This window comes from Astyanax mexicanus, chromosome 9, assembly GCF_023375975.1.
Source record: "Astyanax mexicanus isolate ESR-SI-001 chromosome 9, AstMex3_surface, whole genome shotgun sequence".
NCBI lineage: Eukaryota > Metazoa > Chordata > Actinopteri > Characiformes > Acestrorhamphidae > Astyanax > Astyanax mexicanus.
The window spans coordinates 4840184-4860061 of record NC_064416.1 but is presented as its reverse complement, the minus strand read 5'-3'; the positions used below and the strand labels follow the sequence as shown (position 1 = coordinate 4860061).

General features: G+C 39.5%; 1 protein-coding gene across 1 annotated transcript in view; it reads right to left on the bottom strand.

Moving 5' to 3' along the window:
• Window positions 1–1447: 1447 nt before the first annotated feature.
• The window catches only part of LOC103039544 (segment polarity protein dishevelled homolog DVL-3), a 62868-nt gene continuing 44437 nt past the window's right edge, over window positions 1448–19878 (bottom strand). The window contains exons 6-15 of the mRNA XM_022665970.2: window positions 18336–18429; window positions 18030–18099; window positions 16608–16747; window positions 15039–15115; window positions 14850–14917; window positions 13939–14088; window positions 12475–12606; window positions 4883–5050; window positions 4525–4740; window positions 1448–2845 (exon numbers count right to left, since the gene is read on the bottom strand). Of these exons, the coding sequence (XP_022521691.2) occupies window positions 2451–2845; window positions 4525–4740; window positions 4883–5050; window positions 12475–12606; window positions 13939–14088; window positions 14850–14917; window positions 15039–15115; window positions 16608–16747; window positions 18030–18099; window positions 18336–18429 (1510 nt within the window). The 3' untranslated portion in view covers window positions 1448–2450. The remainder of the gene's footprint in view (window positions 2846–4524; window positions 4741–4882; window positions 5051–12474; window positions 12607–13938; window positions 14089–14849; window positions 14918–15038; window positions 15116–16607; window positions 16748–18029; window positions 18100–18335; window positions 18430–19878) is intronic.

Sequence of the window (19878 nt, the reverse complement as noted above, 5' to 3'; positions counted from 1 at the left end):
TCAAATCACTGATTTAATTAACTAATCGCTGATATAAGTTGCTGCAGAACTTCACTAGCACTGCGGAGGGGAGGATAATAATCAATTTGATCGAATAATTGATTTAATTGACTAATCGCTAATATTTTTCTATATAGGAATAAAGTACCAAAAGTCAAAAAAGTTTGGACACCTTTTCACATTCAGGGTTTTTCTTCATTTCTTTATTTAACCCTCTATGGCATGAATTACATTTTTGGGGGAGAAAAAATAGAAATTAAAATAATATATATTTTTAGTTTTATAGACAGTTTTATATTTTGATAACAAGCTGATTATTTGAACCACCACTGCTTTATCATAATGGCCCTAACAAAAGTGATCATAATGTGGCTGTTGTGGTGTAGTGGATGACGTGGTGCAGTGGATAACAGCACTACCTGCTAGTGAGCTACACTTGGGGAAGACTCCTAACACTACTTTGGCCCTCCTCTGTAAAAGGAATAACATTGTATGTCGCTCTGGATAAGAGCGACAGCTAAATGCCATAAATGTAAATGCTAATGTAGTAAGTATTGGTGCCAAAAATAATGGGACACCTCAAAAGGTCTTGTAGAGTCCATGCTTCACAAGGTGTAACTTGCACTTCCTTGCACTTCTTTGCACTTCTTTACTTTATTTCTTGTATTGGTTTTTGTTTTCATTACCTGTATATTATTTTAATTATAATGTCTTGTAACTTTTATTATATATATTATATATGTTCTGCATTATGACTTAAATGTATTTCTCATATTCCAATTTTATTCATTTTAATTTTGTTTTAAATGTATTTTTTTCTCTTTAATTAAAAATTCCTTTTAACTTCCTTTTTAACATGTTTTGCATTGAGTATTAAATCTTTCTGTAAAGCACTAGCATAATTTGCCTACAGTACTATCATCCAAAGTTTTGAAAAGGAGCCAGGATAGAGGTGGTGACCGCGCTATTACCTAGTACCAGAAACCTCATTAATACTACAGTTTACATTAAGCCCAGCAGTCATACTTACCCAACAGCCAAACGTATTTCAGATATGAAAGATAGATGATAAAAGATTCAAAGGACTCAGGGCTTAGGCAATAAAACTATGTTTATAAATAAAAACAATTTGTTTTGGCATAAAAGTGTACAGTGATTATTAAACTGAACCACTTGATTCTAATAATGAAAAACTTGCGATAAATGTATTTTGGAAAATAACAGCAAGTTTACAGAAATACAAAGAAATGTTAGACTGTAAAAAAACACAGAATGTTAAAGTAACTGATAAAAGAACAGACAGATATGTAAGTAACGGACTGCTTTGGGAAGAGTGGCAGAGAGAAAGAGAAAGACGGGTTGGTCTTTTTCTTATTATAATTACTGACAAAAGAAGATCATAATAAAAATCATTAACTCTGTATATATCTATGTGTGTACTGTGGTAGGTGTGGTGCAGTGGATAAAACCACCACCTGCCAGTAAGCTATCATGTGGAAGACTGGGGTTCAAATCCAGGTCTGTGTGACTGAATGCTGTGCTACACCAATAAGAGTCCTTGGGCAAGACTCCTAACACTACACTGGCCCACCACTGTATAGAAATAACCTTGTAAGTCACTCTGGATAAGAGCTTCAGATAAATGCTGTAAATATAAATATATAAATACTGTAGGTGATTACAGGTGTGGTCTGACTGGACACTGGGTCTTCTTGGATTTTGCATTATATGTATCCTTTAAGAAATAAATTGTAATATAAATTTTGGCCATATCGTCCACCCCTATTTTAGTATAAATAAAGTGCAACCATTTTTTTTATTGGAAAAAAACTTGTGAAGCCCAAGTGTAGAATATCTACCACCCGCCTCCCTCCTTCTGCACTCTCCATATGATTACTGAAAATAGACATGAATGAAAAAAAAAAGACAAATATAAAACAATTGTCTGTAGTTTTCTCATCGTTTTCTTTTTAAATCATTATGAAATTATTTCACTTCATCGTTTAAAAGCAAAAGACAAGTCACAGTGAGAGATTGTGCCTCCTCCCACTCTGCTCTTCCGCTGTTCGCTCCGCTCCTCTGTTTTTTTAGTAGTAGTCTTTGATAAAAAAGGGCTTTTTTAACTGGTTAAGAAAAACTGCTGATAGGAACAAAGTTGCAAAAGCAAGAAAAGTACATAAAAAAGGACACGGAAAACAAAAAGCTTCACCCATCCCGTCCTTCCATCTCTCCATCCCTCCATCCCTCCATCCCTCGATCTGATGGAGACCACGAGCCTCTGAGGGATTAGTGCTCCATCCCAGTCTTCTTCACTGAAGAAACTACAAGCCACAGGAGGGACGAGGCCAGGGACAAACACGTATCTCCGCTGATCCAGGCTTTCTCTCTCTTCTCTGCTTCACTTCAGCTCTATAGTGTTACAGTCAGCCCTCAGGGGCTCCAGCCGCGGGTCACATGACGTCCACGAAGAACTCGCTGGGGTTTCCCATGGCCATGCGGAAGGACTGGCGTGAGGCGGTGAGTTCAGGGGGCACTGAGGCTAAGTCCCTGCCAGGGGGGGATCCGGGTGCGGCTGCTACAGTGGGAAGCTGGGGGGGCAGGCCTGGAGGTCCGTAGACCAGGTTCTGGCCGTGTGATTGGACGCTGTGCACGCTGTGGACGCTGCGAACGCTGTGGATGCTGTGGACGCTGTGTGTGCTGCGGACACTGTGCTCGCTAGGGGGCGCCGCTGAGCGTTCACTGGGAGCCTTGTCTTTTTTCTCTGATTCACTTCCGCTACCGCCGGACTTCGTCTCCACCGCTCCTGCTTTAGTGCCACTGCGGTTCGAACCACTGCTGCGACTACCTGTGAGCCGAGAAAAGAAAGGAAGGAGCATCATATACATACAGTACATTCAGTACATAGGATGCATAGAATATCTGGCAACCAAAATTATTAAACTTGATTTAGGGTGTGTGAGTGTGTCTTTGCTATCGTAACGTCGAGAAAAGTTCACCTCACACAGCTAAAAATGCGCAAAAGGCATGTACTTATTCCCTTAATTGCGTGCAATTAAAAAAAATAATCAGCGTGTCATTTTCTTATCATTACCTTTAAGAGCCAGGTACGCTCTGGCTTTTGCTATTTTAACAGCGCAGCTAACTGGACGGATTCAACACTTCTCAGCAGAGGAAACTTACCTGCTTGTTCACGCTGTCAAGGTGCTCCAGCTGCTGATTTACTGGAACAGTAATGCTATTTACTCTTTATTTATTTATTGTTGAAGCATGGGCGTGGTTGTGGGGGGAAAAGTGGACCTGACTACCCAGGGCCTGATCAGGGAGAAGGGCTCATGCACACTGACATTGAGTACAGGGCCCAGAATTTGCTGCTACACCCCTGTGTTGAAGTAAAAGGTTGGGTTTGTGCACTGCTGCGTGTGCATGTTTGTGTAACAAGCATGTTGTGCACAAGCAGTGTGCCTGTGTTGCCAAGATAGCAATGAACATCTGACTGTTTACGTCTGTCTAGGTTGTATTCAGTCAGTGGTGCACCTGTGTTTTCTGTTGTCCAGATAGCAATACACCAGAAATGTACCTGAACACACCTCATTTCCAGACCACCACACCCATCAGTGTATATATATTTACAAGCACTGTTGCTATTTAAACGATGCAGGCAGAAAGCATGAAATTTATTTCATCTTTGTTTGTCTGCTGAAAGGCAAATATTATTAAATTGCAGATTCGTCACTGCAAAAATCCAGCCACATTTATTCATAGTATTTTTTATTTATATCTATTTTCTGGCTTTTAACATTGTGGGTCCTCTCTTACACCCTGCACGATGCTCATTAAGATGCTCACTGCTATCTTACAAACCACCAAAAATCTATTTTCATGCCTATTTTCAATGCCTGCGTCATTTAAATAGCAACAGTGCTTCAGAATATATCTACACTGATGGGTGTGTTGTCTGAAAATAAGGTGTGTTTAGGTAAATTTCTGGTGTTTTCCTATCTTGGCAACAAAAAACACAGGTGCTCCACTGACTGAATTATTATAAAACATCATCTCCTATTACGAACAATATGATTATTTAAATTGGAGGGTTTTTGATTCCTGCCTTTTCGTATATAAAGCCTCCAAACACGAGAATAACCTTTCAGAAAATGTTTAAACTTTTAGTAATTAATGTTTCCTTTTAGATAAAGGAGATATTAGGAAATTGGGGCAAACTGAGATGCAGGTGGTGTCATTCTGCCACCTGTAAACGATTATTCAGGATTGTGGAAACACAGCCAGTGTTTCAGGGTGCCTCCATGTCTATGTTACCTTCTGGCAACATAGCCAGGCTGTGAGCTACACTTTGCCAGTGATAACCTGTTCGCATTCTCTGTACATTTTACTTGACTCACTTTCAAAACTACAAATCTTGCTTATAATCTTTGCTACAGAATATATTTATTACTAAATAAAGCATAGCACTGGTTATTATGCTTTACAATTAGTAGTTACTAATTCTGCCAAGGTCACCACTCTTACCTTCACTGTGTGGACTGCCAGCGCTGCCTCCACCGACCGTATAGCTGTAGGTGGGCTCGTGCACTGGGTGGGGGTTGTAGGGGTGAGGGATGGGGTACTGGTAGGGGAAGGGAAGGGGCCACGGGGCTGCCCCGGGATGAGGCAGGGGGGCTAAAGTGTCCTGGTCAGACGCCCCACTAGAGCCATCATGGTCATGCAGGGTGAGATTAGCCATGTCTGAGAAAGAGAGGGAAAATATGGGGAAAAGATTCAGTTACGTAACTCCTAAATAAAAACCAAAAATATAAAACTGCAAAAAACTGTGGAAATGGGGAAGTTCAGGGAAATAAAAGCCAAAAAAAAAACGCAGAACACTCACTGCCACAGAGATCTCCGAAGATATAGTAGCACTGCTCGGAGAAGGTGATCTTGTTGACAGTGTGCCGGATGTAGCCGGCCTTCAGTAAGTTGCTGGCATACTTGCGAGCTTCTCGTCTGTCTGTAAAACCTTCCACATGATGAAAGAGCCAGTCCACCACGTCTGAACCTGAAGGGATACAAGGAAGATTCAGCAATGTACAATAAATTTACAATAAAGACAAAAAACCCTAAAACCCTTAAAAATGCAGCTTTGGGGAGTCACGTGACGCCCTTCATGGCGGTGCAGTCCTAGTAAGTAAGCTCCGCTCGCTTCTCGTCTTTTCCTGATCCTTTGAAAGCAAATCATGCTAAACTACGTCAAAACCTCAAGATTATCGACTTCTGGTGACATTTGTCACACTAAAGAAACCGAGCGTTCTCCACTTAAGAAGAAATTTAAAGAATCCTGCAGCATCTCCAAGAGCGAGCTTGACGGCGCCAATGATGCGGCGGTCAAAATGGCTATGGCGGAGCAACGAAGTGACCTGGACAAAATCGTCACCGCGGCTGTTAAAACGGCTATAGACGACATGCTTGTTCCTCAGCTAGCAAGCTTAAGCTCTGAGCTCAAGCACACCGTCGTCGCTGTCACAACTATAACCAGCCGAACGGAGAATCTAGAAAAGACTGTCGAGCGCATCCAGTCTAAATGCGACCTTACCCAGGCAGCTGCACGGAGCGACCGGAACCAGCTCACCACCCTGCAGCTGAAATTCGACAACCTAGCCGCCAAAATGACTGACATTGAGGACAGAAACAGGAGATCTAACGTCCGTTTGGTAGGCCTGAAAGAATCCGAAGAGGGTGACAACTGTATCGCCTTTTTAAGGGCGAATCTGTCAAGGTGGATTCCTTCGCTTGCTGGCCGCGAAATTAAAATTGAGAGGGCACATCGCATTTACTCGGGTAAAAATACTACTCACCCCCGCACCGTGGTTTTCAAGCTTCTGGACTATACGGACAGACAAGCTATCCTGAAAGGCGCCCGAGCTGCATCCCCTGTTAAACACGGCGGCTCCTCTTTGCTGTTTTTTCCCGACTACAGTCATGAGACCACCAGGAAAAGGAAGGCATTTGCAGACGTGCGGAAAAAGTTGGATAACCTCGGCATTCAGTAATTTCTGTTATTTCCAGCTACGCTGAAGATCACCTACGGAGGAAGGCAGATCTTACTCCGTTCACCTGACGAAGCGGAAAAGTTTCTTCTGTCCATCCAGCCTCCCACCGGCACCTCGGCTGAGGACCAAGCAGCGAATCCGTACCAAGCTCTGAACACCGACATGGATTCATCATAAAGGACAGCTTAACTTGGAATATGTTAAGTTAATTCACCCTGATTTGGCTGTGGGAAGCTCAAAGGACGTGGTTTGTAGTACTGACTAGTGTTTTGTTTTTTTTGTTTTTTTCGCGTGCCGTATTTAACTGCAAGGTAAGCTGATGCACCTTTCAGCTTCTACATTTGTTCTGTTTAAGGGCAAAACCTGCGTGTTAATGCAGTGTTTGTTATCGTTCACTCGTGTCTATTTGCGCTCTTTAAACGGCACATCTTTTGTCTTTCTTTTTTCAAATAACCTCTGCTTTCACTGGTTTTATCTTCTTATTGTTTAGCGAGCGGATCAGTAATGTCTCTGCTCCGCTTAAAGGCGCCGCGTTTCTAGCACTTTATAATTTTTTGCTAGCTGAGCCTAAGGGAGATAATCTTTCTCTTGCGGCTCGCTTTATGTATATAGTTATGCGTTCTCGTTCTTGTTCTTTTTTTTCATTGACAGCAGCATTTGATATTTTTTCTCACGCTTTTTTAAGCTTGGTTTGCGAAATCATTATCCATGTTTATCTACGACCATACTGTTTCTCAGCTAATTCCATTTTATTGCCCCTTTTACTAACTGCTTTTCTTTTTCTGAAGCGATGGTCAGTCTCAATATCTTGAGCTGGAATGTGCGCGGTCTGAACGCACCTATTAAACGAACCCGCTGCCTCGAATTTCTACATCGTAATTCAGTGTCAATAGCCCTTCTTCAGGAGTCCCATCTAAAACGCGAAGACATACTTCGTTTTCAAAATAAAAATTATAAAATACTGGCAAACTCCTCTGCCCTTAATAAATCCAAAGGCGTACTGATTTTAATAAAAAGATCCGTTAAGTTATCTGTAGATTTAATAGGAGGAGATGACACCGGGCGTTTTGTCTATACAGCTGTTAAGATAAATAACATAAAACTACTTCTAATTTCTATATATGCCCCTAACGAATTCGATCAACATTTTTTAGATAATATTTTTAAAACGTTATTACAATTTAATGATTACCGTATGGTTCTTGGCGCCGACTTTAATGCCTCTGTTCACCCCCCTCTAGATCGCTCATTTAACGATCCCGACTCCCCTTACCCCCCGTCTTCAGTCGCTCTCAAAAAAATTATTAAAGACCTAAATCTAGTAGATCCATGGCGTATTCAAAATAGCACCACAAGGGCCTACACTTTTTATTCTGCTCGCCATAAAACATTCTCAAGGATTGATTATATTCTGACTAGCGCTTCACTATTACACTGTATTCCTTCAATCGATATACTCCCTATTTTGATCTCGGATCACTCGCCCGTCAAATGTATTATTAACTTAGACATAACCACTCCCAAAATCAATAGATGGCGCTTTAACGACTCTTTATTATATGATAATGCATTTTTACATCAGTTAAAACAAGGTCTAACTGAATTCTTAGAAATTAATAGCAATTGCTCTAATCCACAAATTTTATGGGAAACGACTAAATGTTTTATTCGTGGAAACTGCATTGCCTACTCTTCTAGGCTCAAAAAACAAAATAATAAACGCCTTTATGATCTTGAGCATATGATAAAAAAATTAGAAAGGCAGCAGAGCATTTCCTTTTCTGAAGAATTGAATTTAAAATTACTGGCACTGAAAGGTGAATACAACTTTATTTCTATTTCCAAAGCTGAAATTTACTATTCATAGAACCAAGCAAAACTACTTTTTCATTCAGATAGACCTACTCGCCTACTTGCAATGAAATTGAAGGAATCCGAATCAAAGGCCTCTATTGACGCAATCACAACCAATGAAGGAGAAACAGTCAGTGACCCCAGAGCCGTAAATGACGTATTTAAGTTATTTTACTCTAAGCTGTATTCCTCGGAGGTGAACTTTGAGAGAGATACTTGCTTTACCTTTCTTAATAACTTGACCCTTCCTACTATCCCTTCTTCAATTAGTGATCTTCTCGAAGAGCCTATAACATTAAATGAGCTATACAATGCAACCAAATCTCTTAATAAAGGGAAATCTCCTGGCCCCGATGGAATCCCACCTGAACTATATTTAGCTCTCTGGAATATCTTAGGACCCTTAATACTAAATTCTATAAATTATGCAGTTTCTTGTGGTAAACTCCATAGAGATCAAAACGTAGCCCTTATTACCTTGTTATTAAAAAAAAATAAGGATCCCTTAAATTGTTCTAGTTATCGTCCAATTTCTTTGATTTCGAGTGATGCTAAAATTTTTGCTAAAGCATTAGTTTCCAGAATCGAACCTCACATTGGCAGTTTGATTCATTTTGATCAAACCGGCTTTTTAAAGGGTCGCCTTGCGGCGGACAATATTCGGCGCCTTTTGCATATAATGGATTTATCTACCTCCCATTCTGATACTTGCGCTGTGTTTTCACTGGATGCTCTTAAAGCATTTGATAGACTTGAATGGAAATATCTGTGGGCGGTTCTTGAGCGCTTCGGGTTTGGTCCCAATTTCATTCATTTTATCCAAACTTTATATAATTGTCCAACTGCCATGATCTTAACCGGCACATTTCAGTCTCAACCTTTCTCATTACACCGAGGCTGCCGTCAATGTTGTCCTCTGTCGGCTTTACTTTTCACGCTTTCTTTAGAACCTTTAGCTCAGGCTTTGAGACAAAGCCAAACAATAGCTCCTATAACAATACAAAACTCTCTGCATCACATTTCATTGTATGCGGACGATATTATTCTCTTTCTTTCAAATCTAGATCACTCCATTCCACACTTATTGCAGTTATTTAATACGTTTGGAAACTTGTCTGGGTACAAAATAAATTGGGACAAGTCTTCTTTAATGCCACTTAATAATCTCACCAAGGCGGGCACTCCTCCTTCTGGTCTTACCTTCACTACTTCATTTACGTATTTAGGCGTCAAGATCACAGACTCTGTTATCAAAACTGTTCAATCTTCTTTCAACGAAATTATGCAAAAAGTTAAACTTGATCTACAACGCTGGAATATTTTACAGATTTCACTCCAAGCCAAGATTAATATTGTTAAAATGTCAATACTTCCACGATTTAATTTTTTATTCTTAATGTTACCCTGTACTCCTCCTCCTAAATTCTTTAAAGAGGCTAATTCATTAATATCCAGTTTTATATGGAGTGGTAAACGAGCTAGGATTAGCAGTTCAGTACTTCAGAACGCCAAACCGCAGGGTGGGCTTGGTCTCCCTAATCTTGAATTTTATTTTTTGGCTTTTCAAATTAGAGCTATGAGAATATGGATAGATACTCAATCCAAAGTCCCATGGAGAGACATTGAAGTTCTATTGGCACATCCTAATAGACTTCAAGATCTTCCCTTTATGGGAGCAACAAATCAAAAATTTCGACATAAGCTTGGATCTATCATTTCATGTACTTTATTGCCGTGGCAGAATGCTAGTAAAAGAATGGGTCATTCGAAAACAATATCTTTACAATCCCCTCTATGGCATAATCCTCAACTATTAACAGGTAAGCAACCCTTCTCCTGTCCATCCTGGTCCACAAAAGGTGTTAACACATTTGCAGACATTTTCGACAGTAATGGCTTGCGCACATTCCAGGCTATTCAAAAAGAGTTCTCCCTTCCGGGCTCTTCCTTTTTCCTATACTTGAAGCTGAGAGCGGCAATGAAAACCTATGGCGTACCCTGGAACCATCCCCTGGTCTCTCATCCAATGTTAAATCTGATACAATGTACTACAAGCTCCCAAGGGGTCGTTTCTCGCATCTATAAAAAAATTCTTGAAAGTTCATACAAGCCAATTAAAATTTTAACCGTGTGGGAAAGGGAGTTAACATGGTTGGGATTCCGCCCTAGCTGGGAAACAGTATGGTCCAATTTGTGTATTTCCTCAAAAAATCTTGCACATGTACTTATTCACTTCAAAACTATCCATAGAATGTACTGTACACCTTACAAGAGGTATCTAATGAAACGTGATTCAGACCCGTGTTGTAAACTATGCAAGAGCAATGCTAAAGGCACCTTTCTTCATATGTTCTGGGATTGTCCAATAATTTCATCCTTTTGGAAAGTTGTGGTTTGTAAATTAAGTTTTTTTGCAAATATTACACTGTGCATGGACCCTTGTTTATTGCTGTTAAATGATGACTCTCATTATCAGTTTTCTTCTACTCAGAAAAGATTGTTGATGGCAGGCCTCACAGCTGCAAAGAAAACTATAGTTCAAGGGTGGTTTTCACCTGATATTATTATTATTATTTTTATTGAACTGAACAGGCATTCGAAAGACAAGCATCAAATGACATTTTTTACATTATTATTCCCACCCCCCTCCCAGGAGAAGAAAAAAAAAAAAAAAAAAAAAAACCCCAGAGAATACCCCACACTATCAACCCCACCACCCATCCCCTATACCCAACTTAAGCTGCCTTATGGTTCCATAAAAAAAAAAAAAAACAGGGGAGGTCATGTAGAGATTTGGTTAGCAATTCCACACACTAGGGTGTGCAATAAAAATAATGTTGTAAGTTTACTCAGTCTAAGGTGATATTTTGCATATTTTCAAAATGAGATAATACTGGGTTCCAAATTCTGTAAAAGTTTTTAGTTGATCCTCTAAGTGAATGCTTGATCTTTTCTAATTTAAGAAATAGTAAAAGGTCACTTAGCCAGTGTCTAAATTTGGGTGGGTAGGGCGATTTCCAATCTTGCAGAATTTTCCTCCTTGCTAAGAGAGTAGCAAAAGCAATGACTTCTTTCTTTTTGTTATTAACTGGGCCAGCGTTTTCTAGAACCCCAAAAATAGTTGTTTCCAAACTGGGTTGTACATCAACGTCAAGTGCTTCTGATAAAAAATTAAAAATAGCTGTCCAGAACTCTGACAATCTGGGACAAGCCCAGAACATGTGTGTCAAATCAGCCTTGTCAGCATGACAGCGGTCACATGTATCACAGGTGTTGGGATAAATTTTAGCCAATTTAACTTTACTATAATGCGTTTTCACCTGATATTAATATGAATCTATTTTGGATTATTTCTTTTTACAACATAGCCTGTCTAGAATGTAGCACTGCAAAGATCAACAAAGCTAAAAAAATCTACTATTGACTCATGGACTGAGGTAATCCAAGCATTGAAAGTTTTATTTCTGTAATTTTTTTAATGATTCATGACTTTTGCTGCTTTTTTTTTTTTCTCTTTTGTTCTTCCCTTTAATTTTATTCTGTTTCTCTCCCTTCTCTCCTCTATCCCCCTCTCCATTTTGTTATATAATATATGCTGTATTTTTTGTTCTCTAAATAAATAATAAAAACTATAATCACAAAAAAAAAAAAATGCAGCTTGGGTTTCTTCTGGGGACTCTGGTACGATCAGATAATTCCAGGGAGATCAGATAAAATGGTTACTTTAGGACCCCGTTCACACAAAAAAATCTCCACTTTAGAATGCGTTTCGAAAAGCTCTATTTTCAGTCTGCCAAAAAGGTGAGAAAAAACTTTTTTTTAAATATCTGGATTTGTGTGGATGGGGCCAAAAACTGCCTTGATGTGTATGTATTGGCCCTTTGCCCTGGGCGAACCTTCCTAGTGCAAGACAAAATATTAATATTAGGATATATTCTATCTATCGCTATTCTATCATTATTACTTATTACTCCACCTGGTGGCGCTATAATCAAATGAATAGGGTAAACCTGAGGCGAAGAATAGTGACCATTAAATTCTTTGAAACTGTAAAATAAAAAATTAAAGGCCCTATTCATTCATGATGTATTAGAAACTACTTTAATATTGGTTGAGAACCTCAGACAGTACATAGCAGGATTAGCCAGAAGACTTTGTCTGAGGGTGGAATCTGTACCTACTGTCTGTGGCAGGTCAGCAGATGAGGGTGATTTCAAATAATGAGTTTTTGCTTCTATCGCAGTTAATCATAAACTAGCTTGGTTCGAATCCTGGTCATGCAGCTTGCCATCAGCTGCCGGAGCCCCGACAGAGCACAAAAGGCCTAGCACTTTTTGGTTGGGTAGATGGCGCTCTTTCTACTCATCACTACTAGGGTGATGTGAATCAGCAAAAGGCGTCTGTGAGCTGATGTATCAGAACTGAGTCGCTGCACTTTCATCCTCCTTCACTTATGATGAATCACTGAATGTATATAGCATATAGTGAACCCACAACAATGTGATTGACACAATGCTCTGTGCCACCACTGCCACTCTTGCATTAAGCCCCTCCCAGCAGTATAAGACTGTGCCGTTACCTATGAAGGCGTTCGGGATGGTGATCTTCAGCCACATTCTGTCCCGCACCTCCAGCCCCGACTCCGGAGACGCCATGGCTTTAGCGATGGTTGCCATGTCGCTGTGGATGGACAGATGAAACTCCTCGAATCCTGCAGAGAGAAAAAGCACTGAGAGTGAAGAGAGCTGAGAGGGACAGTGTGGACAGAGGGACGTCAGGAGGAACAGAACAGCGGACAGCACTGACAGACAGGTCAGGGTCCTTCAGCCCTTAGCAACAGATTTAACTGTGATCTGCCATTATGTTCATTGAACCAGTTAAACAGTTGTAGTGTGTCTGAATAGGAAACTATTAAAATTGATCTACCAGAACGTGGTTTTACTGAAGAGTAACATTAGTCTGTTAGCTAGCTTGTCGCTAAGATTAGTTTTCTCCCTGGTAACATTAGTATGTTAGCTAGCTCATATCTAAGGTTAACTAGCTCACTGCTAAGTTTAGCTAGCCCATCACTAACTTTAGGTCTCCCCAGTAACATTAGAGTGTTAGCTAAGTCGTCACTAAGGTTAGCTAGCTCGTTGCTAATGTTAGTTCTCTCCCCAGTAACATTAGTATGCTAGCTAGCTCATAGCTAAGGTTAACTAGCTCACTTCTAAGTTTAGCTAGCCCATCACTAGTTTTAGTCTCCCCAGTAACATTAGAGTGTTAGCTAAGTCGTCACTAAGGTTAGCTAGCTCATTGCTAATGTTAGTTCTCTCCCCAGTAACATTAGTCTGTTAGCTAGCTTGTCGCTAAGATTAGTTTTCTCCCTGGTATGTTAGCTAGCTCATAGCTAAGGTTAACTAGCTCACTGCTAAGTTTAGCTAGCCCATCACTAGCTTTAGTTCTCTCCCCAGTAACATTAGAGTGTTAGCTAAGTCATCACTAAGGTTAGCTAGCTCGTCGCTAATGTTAGTTCTCTCCCCAGTAACATTAGTATGCTAGCTAGCTCATCGCTAAGGTTAGCTAGCTCCTCGCTAGCTTTAGTTCTCTCACCTGACCCTGAGACCAAGACAAGACAGATTGCAAACAACGTCGAGTCCGTGACGAGAGCGAGACCGCTCGTTTACGGTCTTGATACAGGTCTCGAGTACTACAACACTACTAATGCCTACGAACTGTAAATATCTGGAATAGATTGGGTCTAAACTATCAGATTTTAAGGGGACTGTCAATAAAAGAAGGGAATTCTAATAAGACTAAGAGTCTCATTAGTCCAAATAAAAACATATGTTTCCACAGTTAAAAGATGATCACCAATCAAAACACTGCATTAGTCTGTATTAATCTATAGCTGATCAGTTGATAAGGGCATGGATTAACCGTACAGTAAGCAGAGGACTGGCAGCGGATGGCAGCCTAAGCAGATAGGCAGGAAGCAGGCGTGGTGGGTGGAGGAGGTTGGAGGTGATGGTGGTGATGGTGGGGGGTGGGGATAAACACTTACGTTCGGTCTCTGGAATGGAGCTGGTGATGGAGGAGCTGGTGGAAGTGATGGTGCTCATGGAAGGGCTCATACCGTACACAGGGTACGCCCCCGTCATGGCCGCGGTGTGAGACACCCACGCAGCAGGGTCTATCGGACGGATCGGCTCACCTAAACACACAAACAGCATTTTAACAAAGATCATAGTTAGAGCAAAATTGATTTTACCAAATTGAAAAACCTCTGGAATATAATCAAGAGGAAGATGGATGATCATAAGCCATCAAACCAAACTGAACTGCTTGAATTTTTGCACCAGGATTAAAGCAGCATAAAGTTATCCAAAAGCAGTGTTTAAGACTGGTGGAGGAGAACATGATGCCAAGATGAACTCTTAAACTTCTGAACTCTTAAAACTTTATGAATACGAACTTGTTTTCTTTGCATTATTTGAGGTCTGAAAGTATTGCATTGTTTTTTTTATTTCAGCTATTTCTTATTGTCTGTAAATAAATGCTCTAAATGACAATATTTTATTTGGGATTTGGGAGAAATGTTGTCTGTAGTTTATAGAATAAAACAACAATGTTCATTTTAATCAAACATAAACCTATAAATAGCAAAATCAGAGAAACTGATTCAGAAACTGAAGTGCTCTCTTCATTTTTTTCAGGGCTGTATACATTAACATACATACATTACCCAGAGAGAGCAAGGCCAATTGTCTGGCAGCTGATGGAAAGCTGCATGACCGGGATTCGAACCAGAAAATAGGTCTAATCTAAAATGCATTTAATATAATGCAACTAGTGTCAAACTATAAACAATAATTTGCAATAATAATATTACATTGTTGTTATTTTATTTATTTTAACAGTAATATTTTCGTCAAAGGCATGATTATCACACGTCTGTGACTGTGGGAGACTCACTCCGGGGGAGGGTGAAGCAGCCACGGGGGTTTGGATCCCAGCACTTGGCGACGGTCAGCGTGATGGGGCTGTAAAATAAAAATCACATATTTATCATTCATCATTATCTCAGTCAGCATTCAGTGAGCATTCAGGGCTCATTCCCTGTAAAAACACTCAGGTAAAAGTGTGAGTTTTAACGTGTCTCACCCGGGTTTGTGCACGATTTCTCTCAGCACCCTCACAGCATCATCATTACTCATGTTCTCAAAGTTGATGTCATTCACCTAAAACACAGCAAACGTTCAGAGTTTAGTATAAAACACATCACCACCAACATCAAACACATTCAATAATTCTATAATATAAGGATTCAATCACTAGTGCAAAAGGTTTGAGTGTGTAAAGGGTAAAACATGCACTCATGTGCACTAAAAAAACCCTGATGTGTGATCTATACAGATTACAGAATATCTCTGGTCCGTTAGACTCCTAATTTATAAACACATGCGCATATATATATATATACAGTACTGTGCAAAAGTTTTAGACACCTGTGGGAATTTTAAGTAAAAAAAGCTTCTTATCTGTCTTATTTATTTTATCTTATTTATTAGCTCAGTAAAACACTACATTCTGCATTACAATAAATACAAACAGCATTTTTACAAAAAGAAGTGCAGCTTTTACAGCCCTGATTTCCTTAAAACATCTCCTAATCTCTCCTCATCTGAGTTTAATAGAGTTTAATTTCTAGTTCTCATCATATTAATCAACACCTGGTTTGGTAAATTTGTGGTAAATGTGGTAAATCAGGTGAGCTGCTGACGGAACTGAACATAATAAACACATGCTGACTGAGGAGCATCCAGGAGAAATCTGGAGAAACTACACTTTGTTCTTCAGCTCGGCTCAGGATACAACCTACTTATCTTTAAATTAGAATTTTTACTGTACTTTTTACTGTATTTATGTTTATTTGCATCTGTTTAAATCATATGTGGTGCTTTTCTCAGGCAAAACACTAATTTTCCTAAGATAAATTAATATGTATGTAAAAATGTAATTTGCTTAGGTGCCTAAAACTTTTGCACAGTACTAATGCATTGTAGATTAATACTAAACTCATCCAAACTATGGAGAAAAACAGATGGAATTTTTCAGTAACAGAATTCTTTTTTATATTTTATATTCTTAGATTAAACAGTTTTGCTCATCTCTGCTGGATTTTCTCAGTCAGCTTTATGAGGTAGAGTCACCTGGAATTCAGGCTTTCAGTTAACAGCTGTGCTGAACTCATCAAGAGTTAATTACTTGAATTTCTTGTCTCTTAATAAAGTGTTTGAGAGCATCAGTTAAAGTAAAGTAGTGAAGAGGTAGAGTTACAGGTATACAGTGAATAGTGAATATTTGAGTAATGTTCTAATCCAGATTATGAGAAGCAAAAACTACTCAACTAAGTAAAGAAAAAAAATACTCTAAGAAGAAATGAAGGTCAGTCAATCCATAAGGAAAAATGTCAAGAATTTGGAAAGTATCCTCAATTGCAGTCACCACAAAGACCATCAAAAAAGCTATAATGATGAAACTGGCACTCATCAGGACCGCCCCAGAAAAAAAAGCGTGAGAGTTATCATCAGAGTTACCAGCCTCAGAAACCACAAGTTAACAGCTCCCCAGATAAGAGCATCTAAATGCTTTACAGAGTATTTTGGTTTGTTTAACACTTTAAGTTACTACATGATTCCTTATGTTATTTCTTATAATACTCTAACCCACCTGAAGCAGCATGTCTCCTGGTTCGATGCGTCCGTCAGCCGCCACGGCTCCGCCCTTCATGATGGACCCGATGTAGATTCCACCGTCTCCTCTCTCGTTACTCTGACCCACAATACTGATGCCCAGAAAGTTATACTTCTCTACAGGAGGGGCGGGGTAAGGACACATGGGGGTGGAGGTGGAGAAGACCAGGAGAGGAAGAGTGGAGGACAATTCAGTATTAACTTATTCTTGAAGATCCACACATTGAAAAAAACACAAAGATATTCCTGTATTTTACACCAGAACTGACGGACAAAATGAAAAATATATATATGAATGAATGAACACATGTGGAGTTTTATGTATTTAACAAAAAATGAGCTGTCCTCCACAGTCACCGGACCTGAACCCAATCCAGATGGTTTGGGGTGAGCTGGAGCACAGAGTGAAGAAGACAAAGGGGCAACAAGTGCTACTAAACACCTCTGGGAACTCCTTCCTTCAAGACTGTTGGAAAACCACCAGTTCAGGTGGCCACCTCTTGAAGCTCATTGAGAGAATGATGCCAAGAGTGTGCAAAGCAGTAATCAGAGCAAAGGGGGCTATTTTGAAGAAACTAGAATATAAAACATGTTTTTTAGTTATTTCACCTTTTTTTTTCTTAAGTATATAAAACTCCACATGTGTTCATTCATAGTTTTGATGCTTCAGTGAGAATCTACAATGTAAATAGTCATGAAAATAAAGAAAACGCATTGAAAAGAGAAGTGTCCAAACTTTTACCCTGTACTGTATATCGCCCATCACTAGTTATGCCACAACCCCAGGAGAGTGAAGACTAGCACATGCCTCCTCTGATACATGTGAAGAATTGCAGAGTAGCATCACAGCGCTAATGCTCGGAGGAAAGCGCAGCGACTCGGTTCTGATACATCAGCTCACAGATGTCTTGTGTTGATCCACATCACCCTAGGAGTGATGAGGGGAAAGTGTGCCAGCTGTGCTCTCTCTGTGTTCCGGCAGCTGATTGCAAGCTGCATGATCGGGATTAGAGCCAGCGATCTCCCGATTATAGCGTCATGGCTCTCTTTGTTGCTTTCTTTTCTCCGCCCATGTCTTCAGTGTTTCGACTTGTGTGATTTGTAGCTCCACCTTTTTGTTACCTGTTCCAGGTGTTTCCTGTTTCCCAATTATCTTCCGTGTATATATAATATAGCCCTTTTGTTTCAGTGTGTGGTGGTCGGTTTTTGTATGTGTTTCGCGTCCGTTAGGTTGCTATATTTATTTGTTTTTTAGTCTTGTAAAGTGTAATCTGTGTTTGCATTTTGTCCTCCTGCTGTGTCCCTGCTGCATCTCCTGACACACACATAAAAAAGACAGCAGACACAGATACAGGTACAGATATAGACGTGTATGTGTGTGTGTGTGTGTGGTACTTACCCATGTTTAATGTGACAGTGATGATGTTCAGAGACATGGTGGAGTCAGTAATACTGCTGAACGAGGACGACTGGAGGAGGACAGAACAAAAGAGAGAAAGAGATAGATAGAGAGACAGAAAGAGAGAGAAAGAGAGAGAGAGAAATAATGAGGACACACTTAAAGAGACCAGTCCAACACTGACAGCTGCTTCAGGTGTATGCATTAATGTATAATAAAGAGAGAGAGATAGAAAGAGAGAGAGAGAGAGAGAGAGTGTGTGTGTGTGTGTGTGTGTGTGTGTGTGTGTGTGTGTGTGTGTCTCACCCTCTCCATCCGAGGTGCTTTGGGTTTCCTGCGTCGGCGGCGATGGCGTCTCATGAGCCTGGATGACGTGCTCTGCTCTGTGGAGCTGCTGAAGCTGCAGATATATCACATCCATCAGTATCATCAAACATCAAACACACCCCGGGCTGCGTCCCAAACCGCTTTCTGCTCACTACATGCTAGTGTACTCACTATACACTAGTGTACTCACTATATACTGTATGTAGGTCATGAAAGACTGACCCTTACACACAAATCAGAGCCCTATAAATCCAATACTCATGCATTTGGGAGTCAGCCTGGATGTTGTACACAGTATAGAGTCAGTAGAATGGTATAAAAGATTCTCATTGGTCACAAAATGTCACATGACACTTTCCAGCCAATCCTGATTGTATGTTTAATGTGCTCCAACAAAAGGAGGGCATGTGCTTTGTGCTGGCTTTACAGAGCGTGTGATTTGAGTGAGTGCTTTACCTTATGTATAAAGGCTAGTTGAATAAAGGATATACAGAATTTATTGATGAAATATTAAATAATATACAAATTAAAGACTATTATAAATAATACAGATGTATATATGGTATGTCCAAACACCAGCTGTTTTTAATAATATTTTTTTTATGGTAGACATTATACCTAAAGTCAGTGCAGTTTTGTTTTCCCACAAAATCTTACAGCACTTCATGTTTCCCTCTACTGACAACTTTTATAGAGATGAGGATTTCATTTTCCAGCAGGATTTGGCACACTGCCCACACTGCCAAAAGTACCAAATGGTCTTATATAATATTCAAATTTTCTGAGACACAGATTTTTGGGTTTTTATTGGCTGTAAGCCATAATCATCAACAATAAAATAAACAAATGCTTAAAATAGATCACTCTGTGTTTAATACATCTATATATCGTCGCTGTCCAATGAAAAGCACTTATCTCCAAAACAGCAACTTTACAGGAGAGAGAAAAAAACATGTAAACTTTTAATGGAAGTCAATGTAAAAAGAGTTTATTTCAGGTCATTTTGAAGAGTTTCTATTGGTCCGTTCATCAAGAAATTTTGGCACAGTGTAAAGGACAGTTTGTCTGGTCAAAATATGTAGTAAACTAAAAATTTCACATTTTGAACTAATTTAATGATATTAATTTGACTTTTCAATAATATTCTAATTGTCTGAGATGTACATTAATGTATTTATGTATATTTTAAATGAGGTCTAAAATGCAGTATTACTAAAAAAGCAGCATTCTACTGATTTTGCTGGACTATAAACACACATACACTACAAATTGTTGTTGTCTTACTGCTACTTAACAGTAATGCACAGTGCACTATATTTATTTATTTCTTCTAATAATTACAGTAATTACAACTGAACACATTACTTTACTTCCATGCTATTTTGCACAGTTTTAAGCCATTCTGTGTTTACTTGCTGTTGTATATTTCCTATTTGTCCATAGTTCTTAGTCTATATTTTACTTACTTTAACATTTTCCTAGTTTAGTGTATGTTTATAGTCTATAATTTATGTTGTATAGT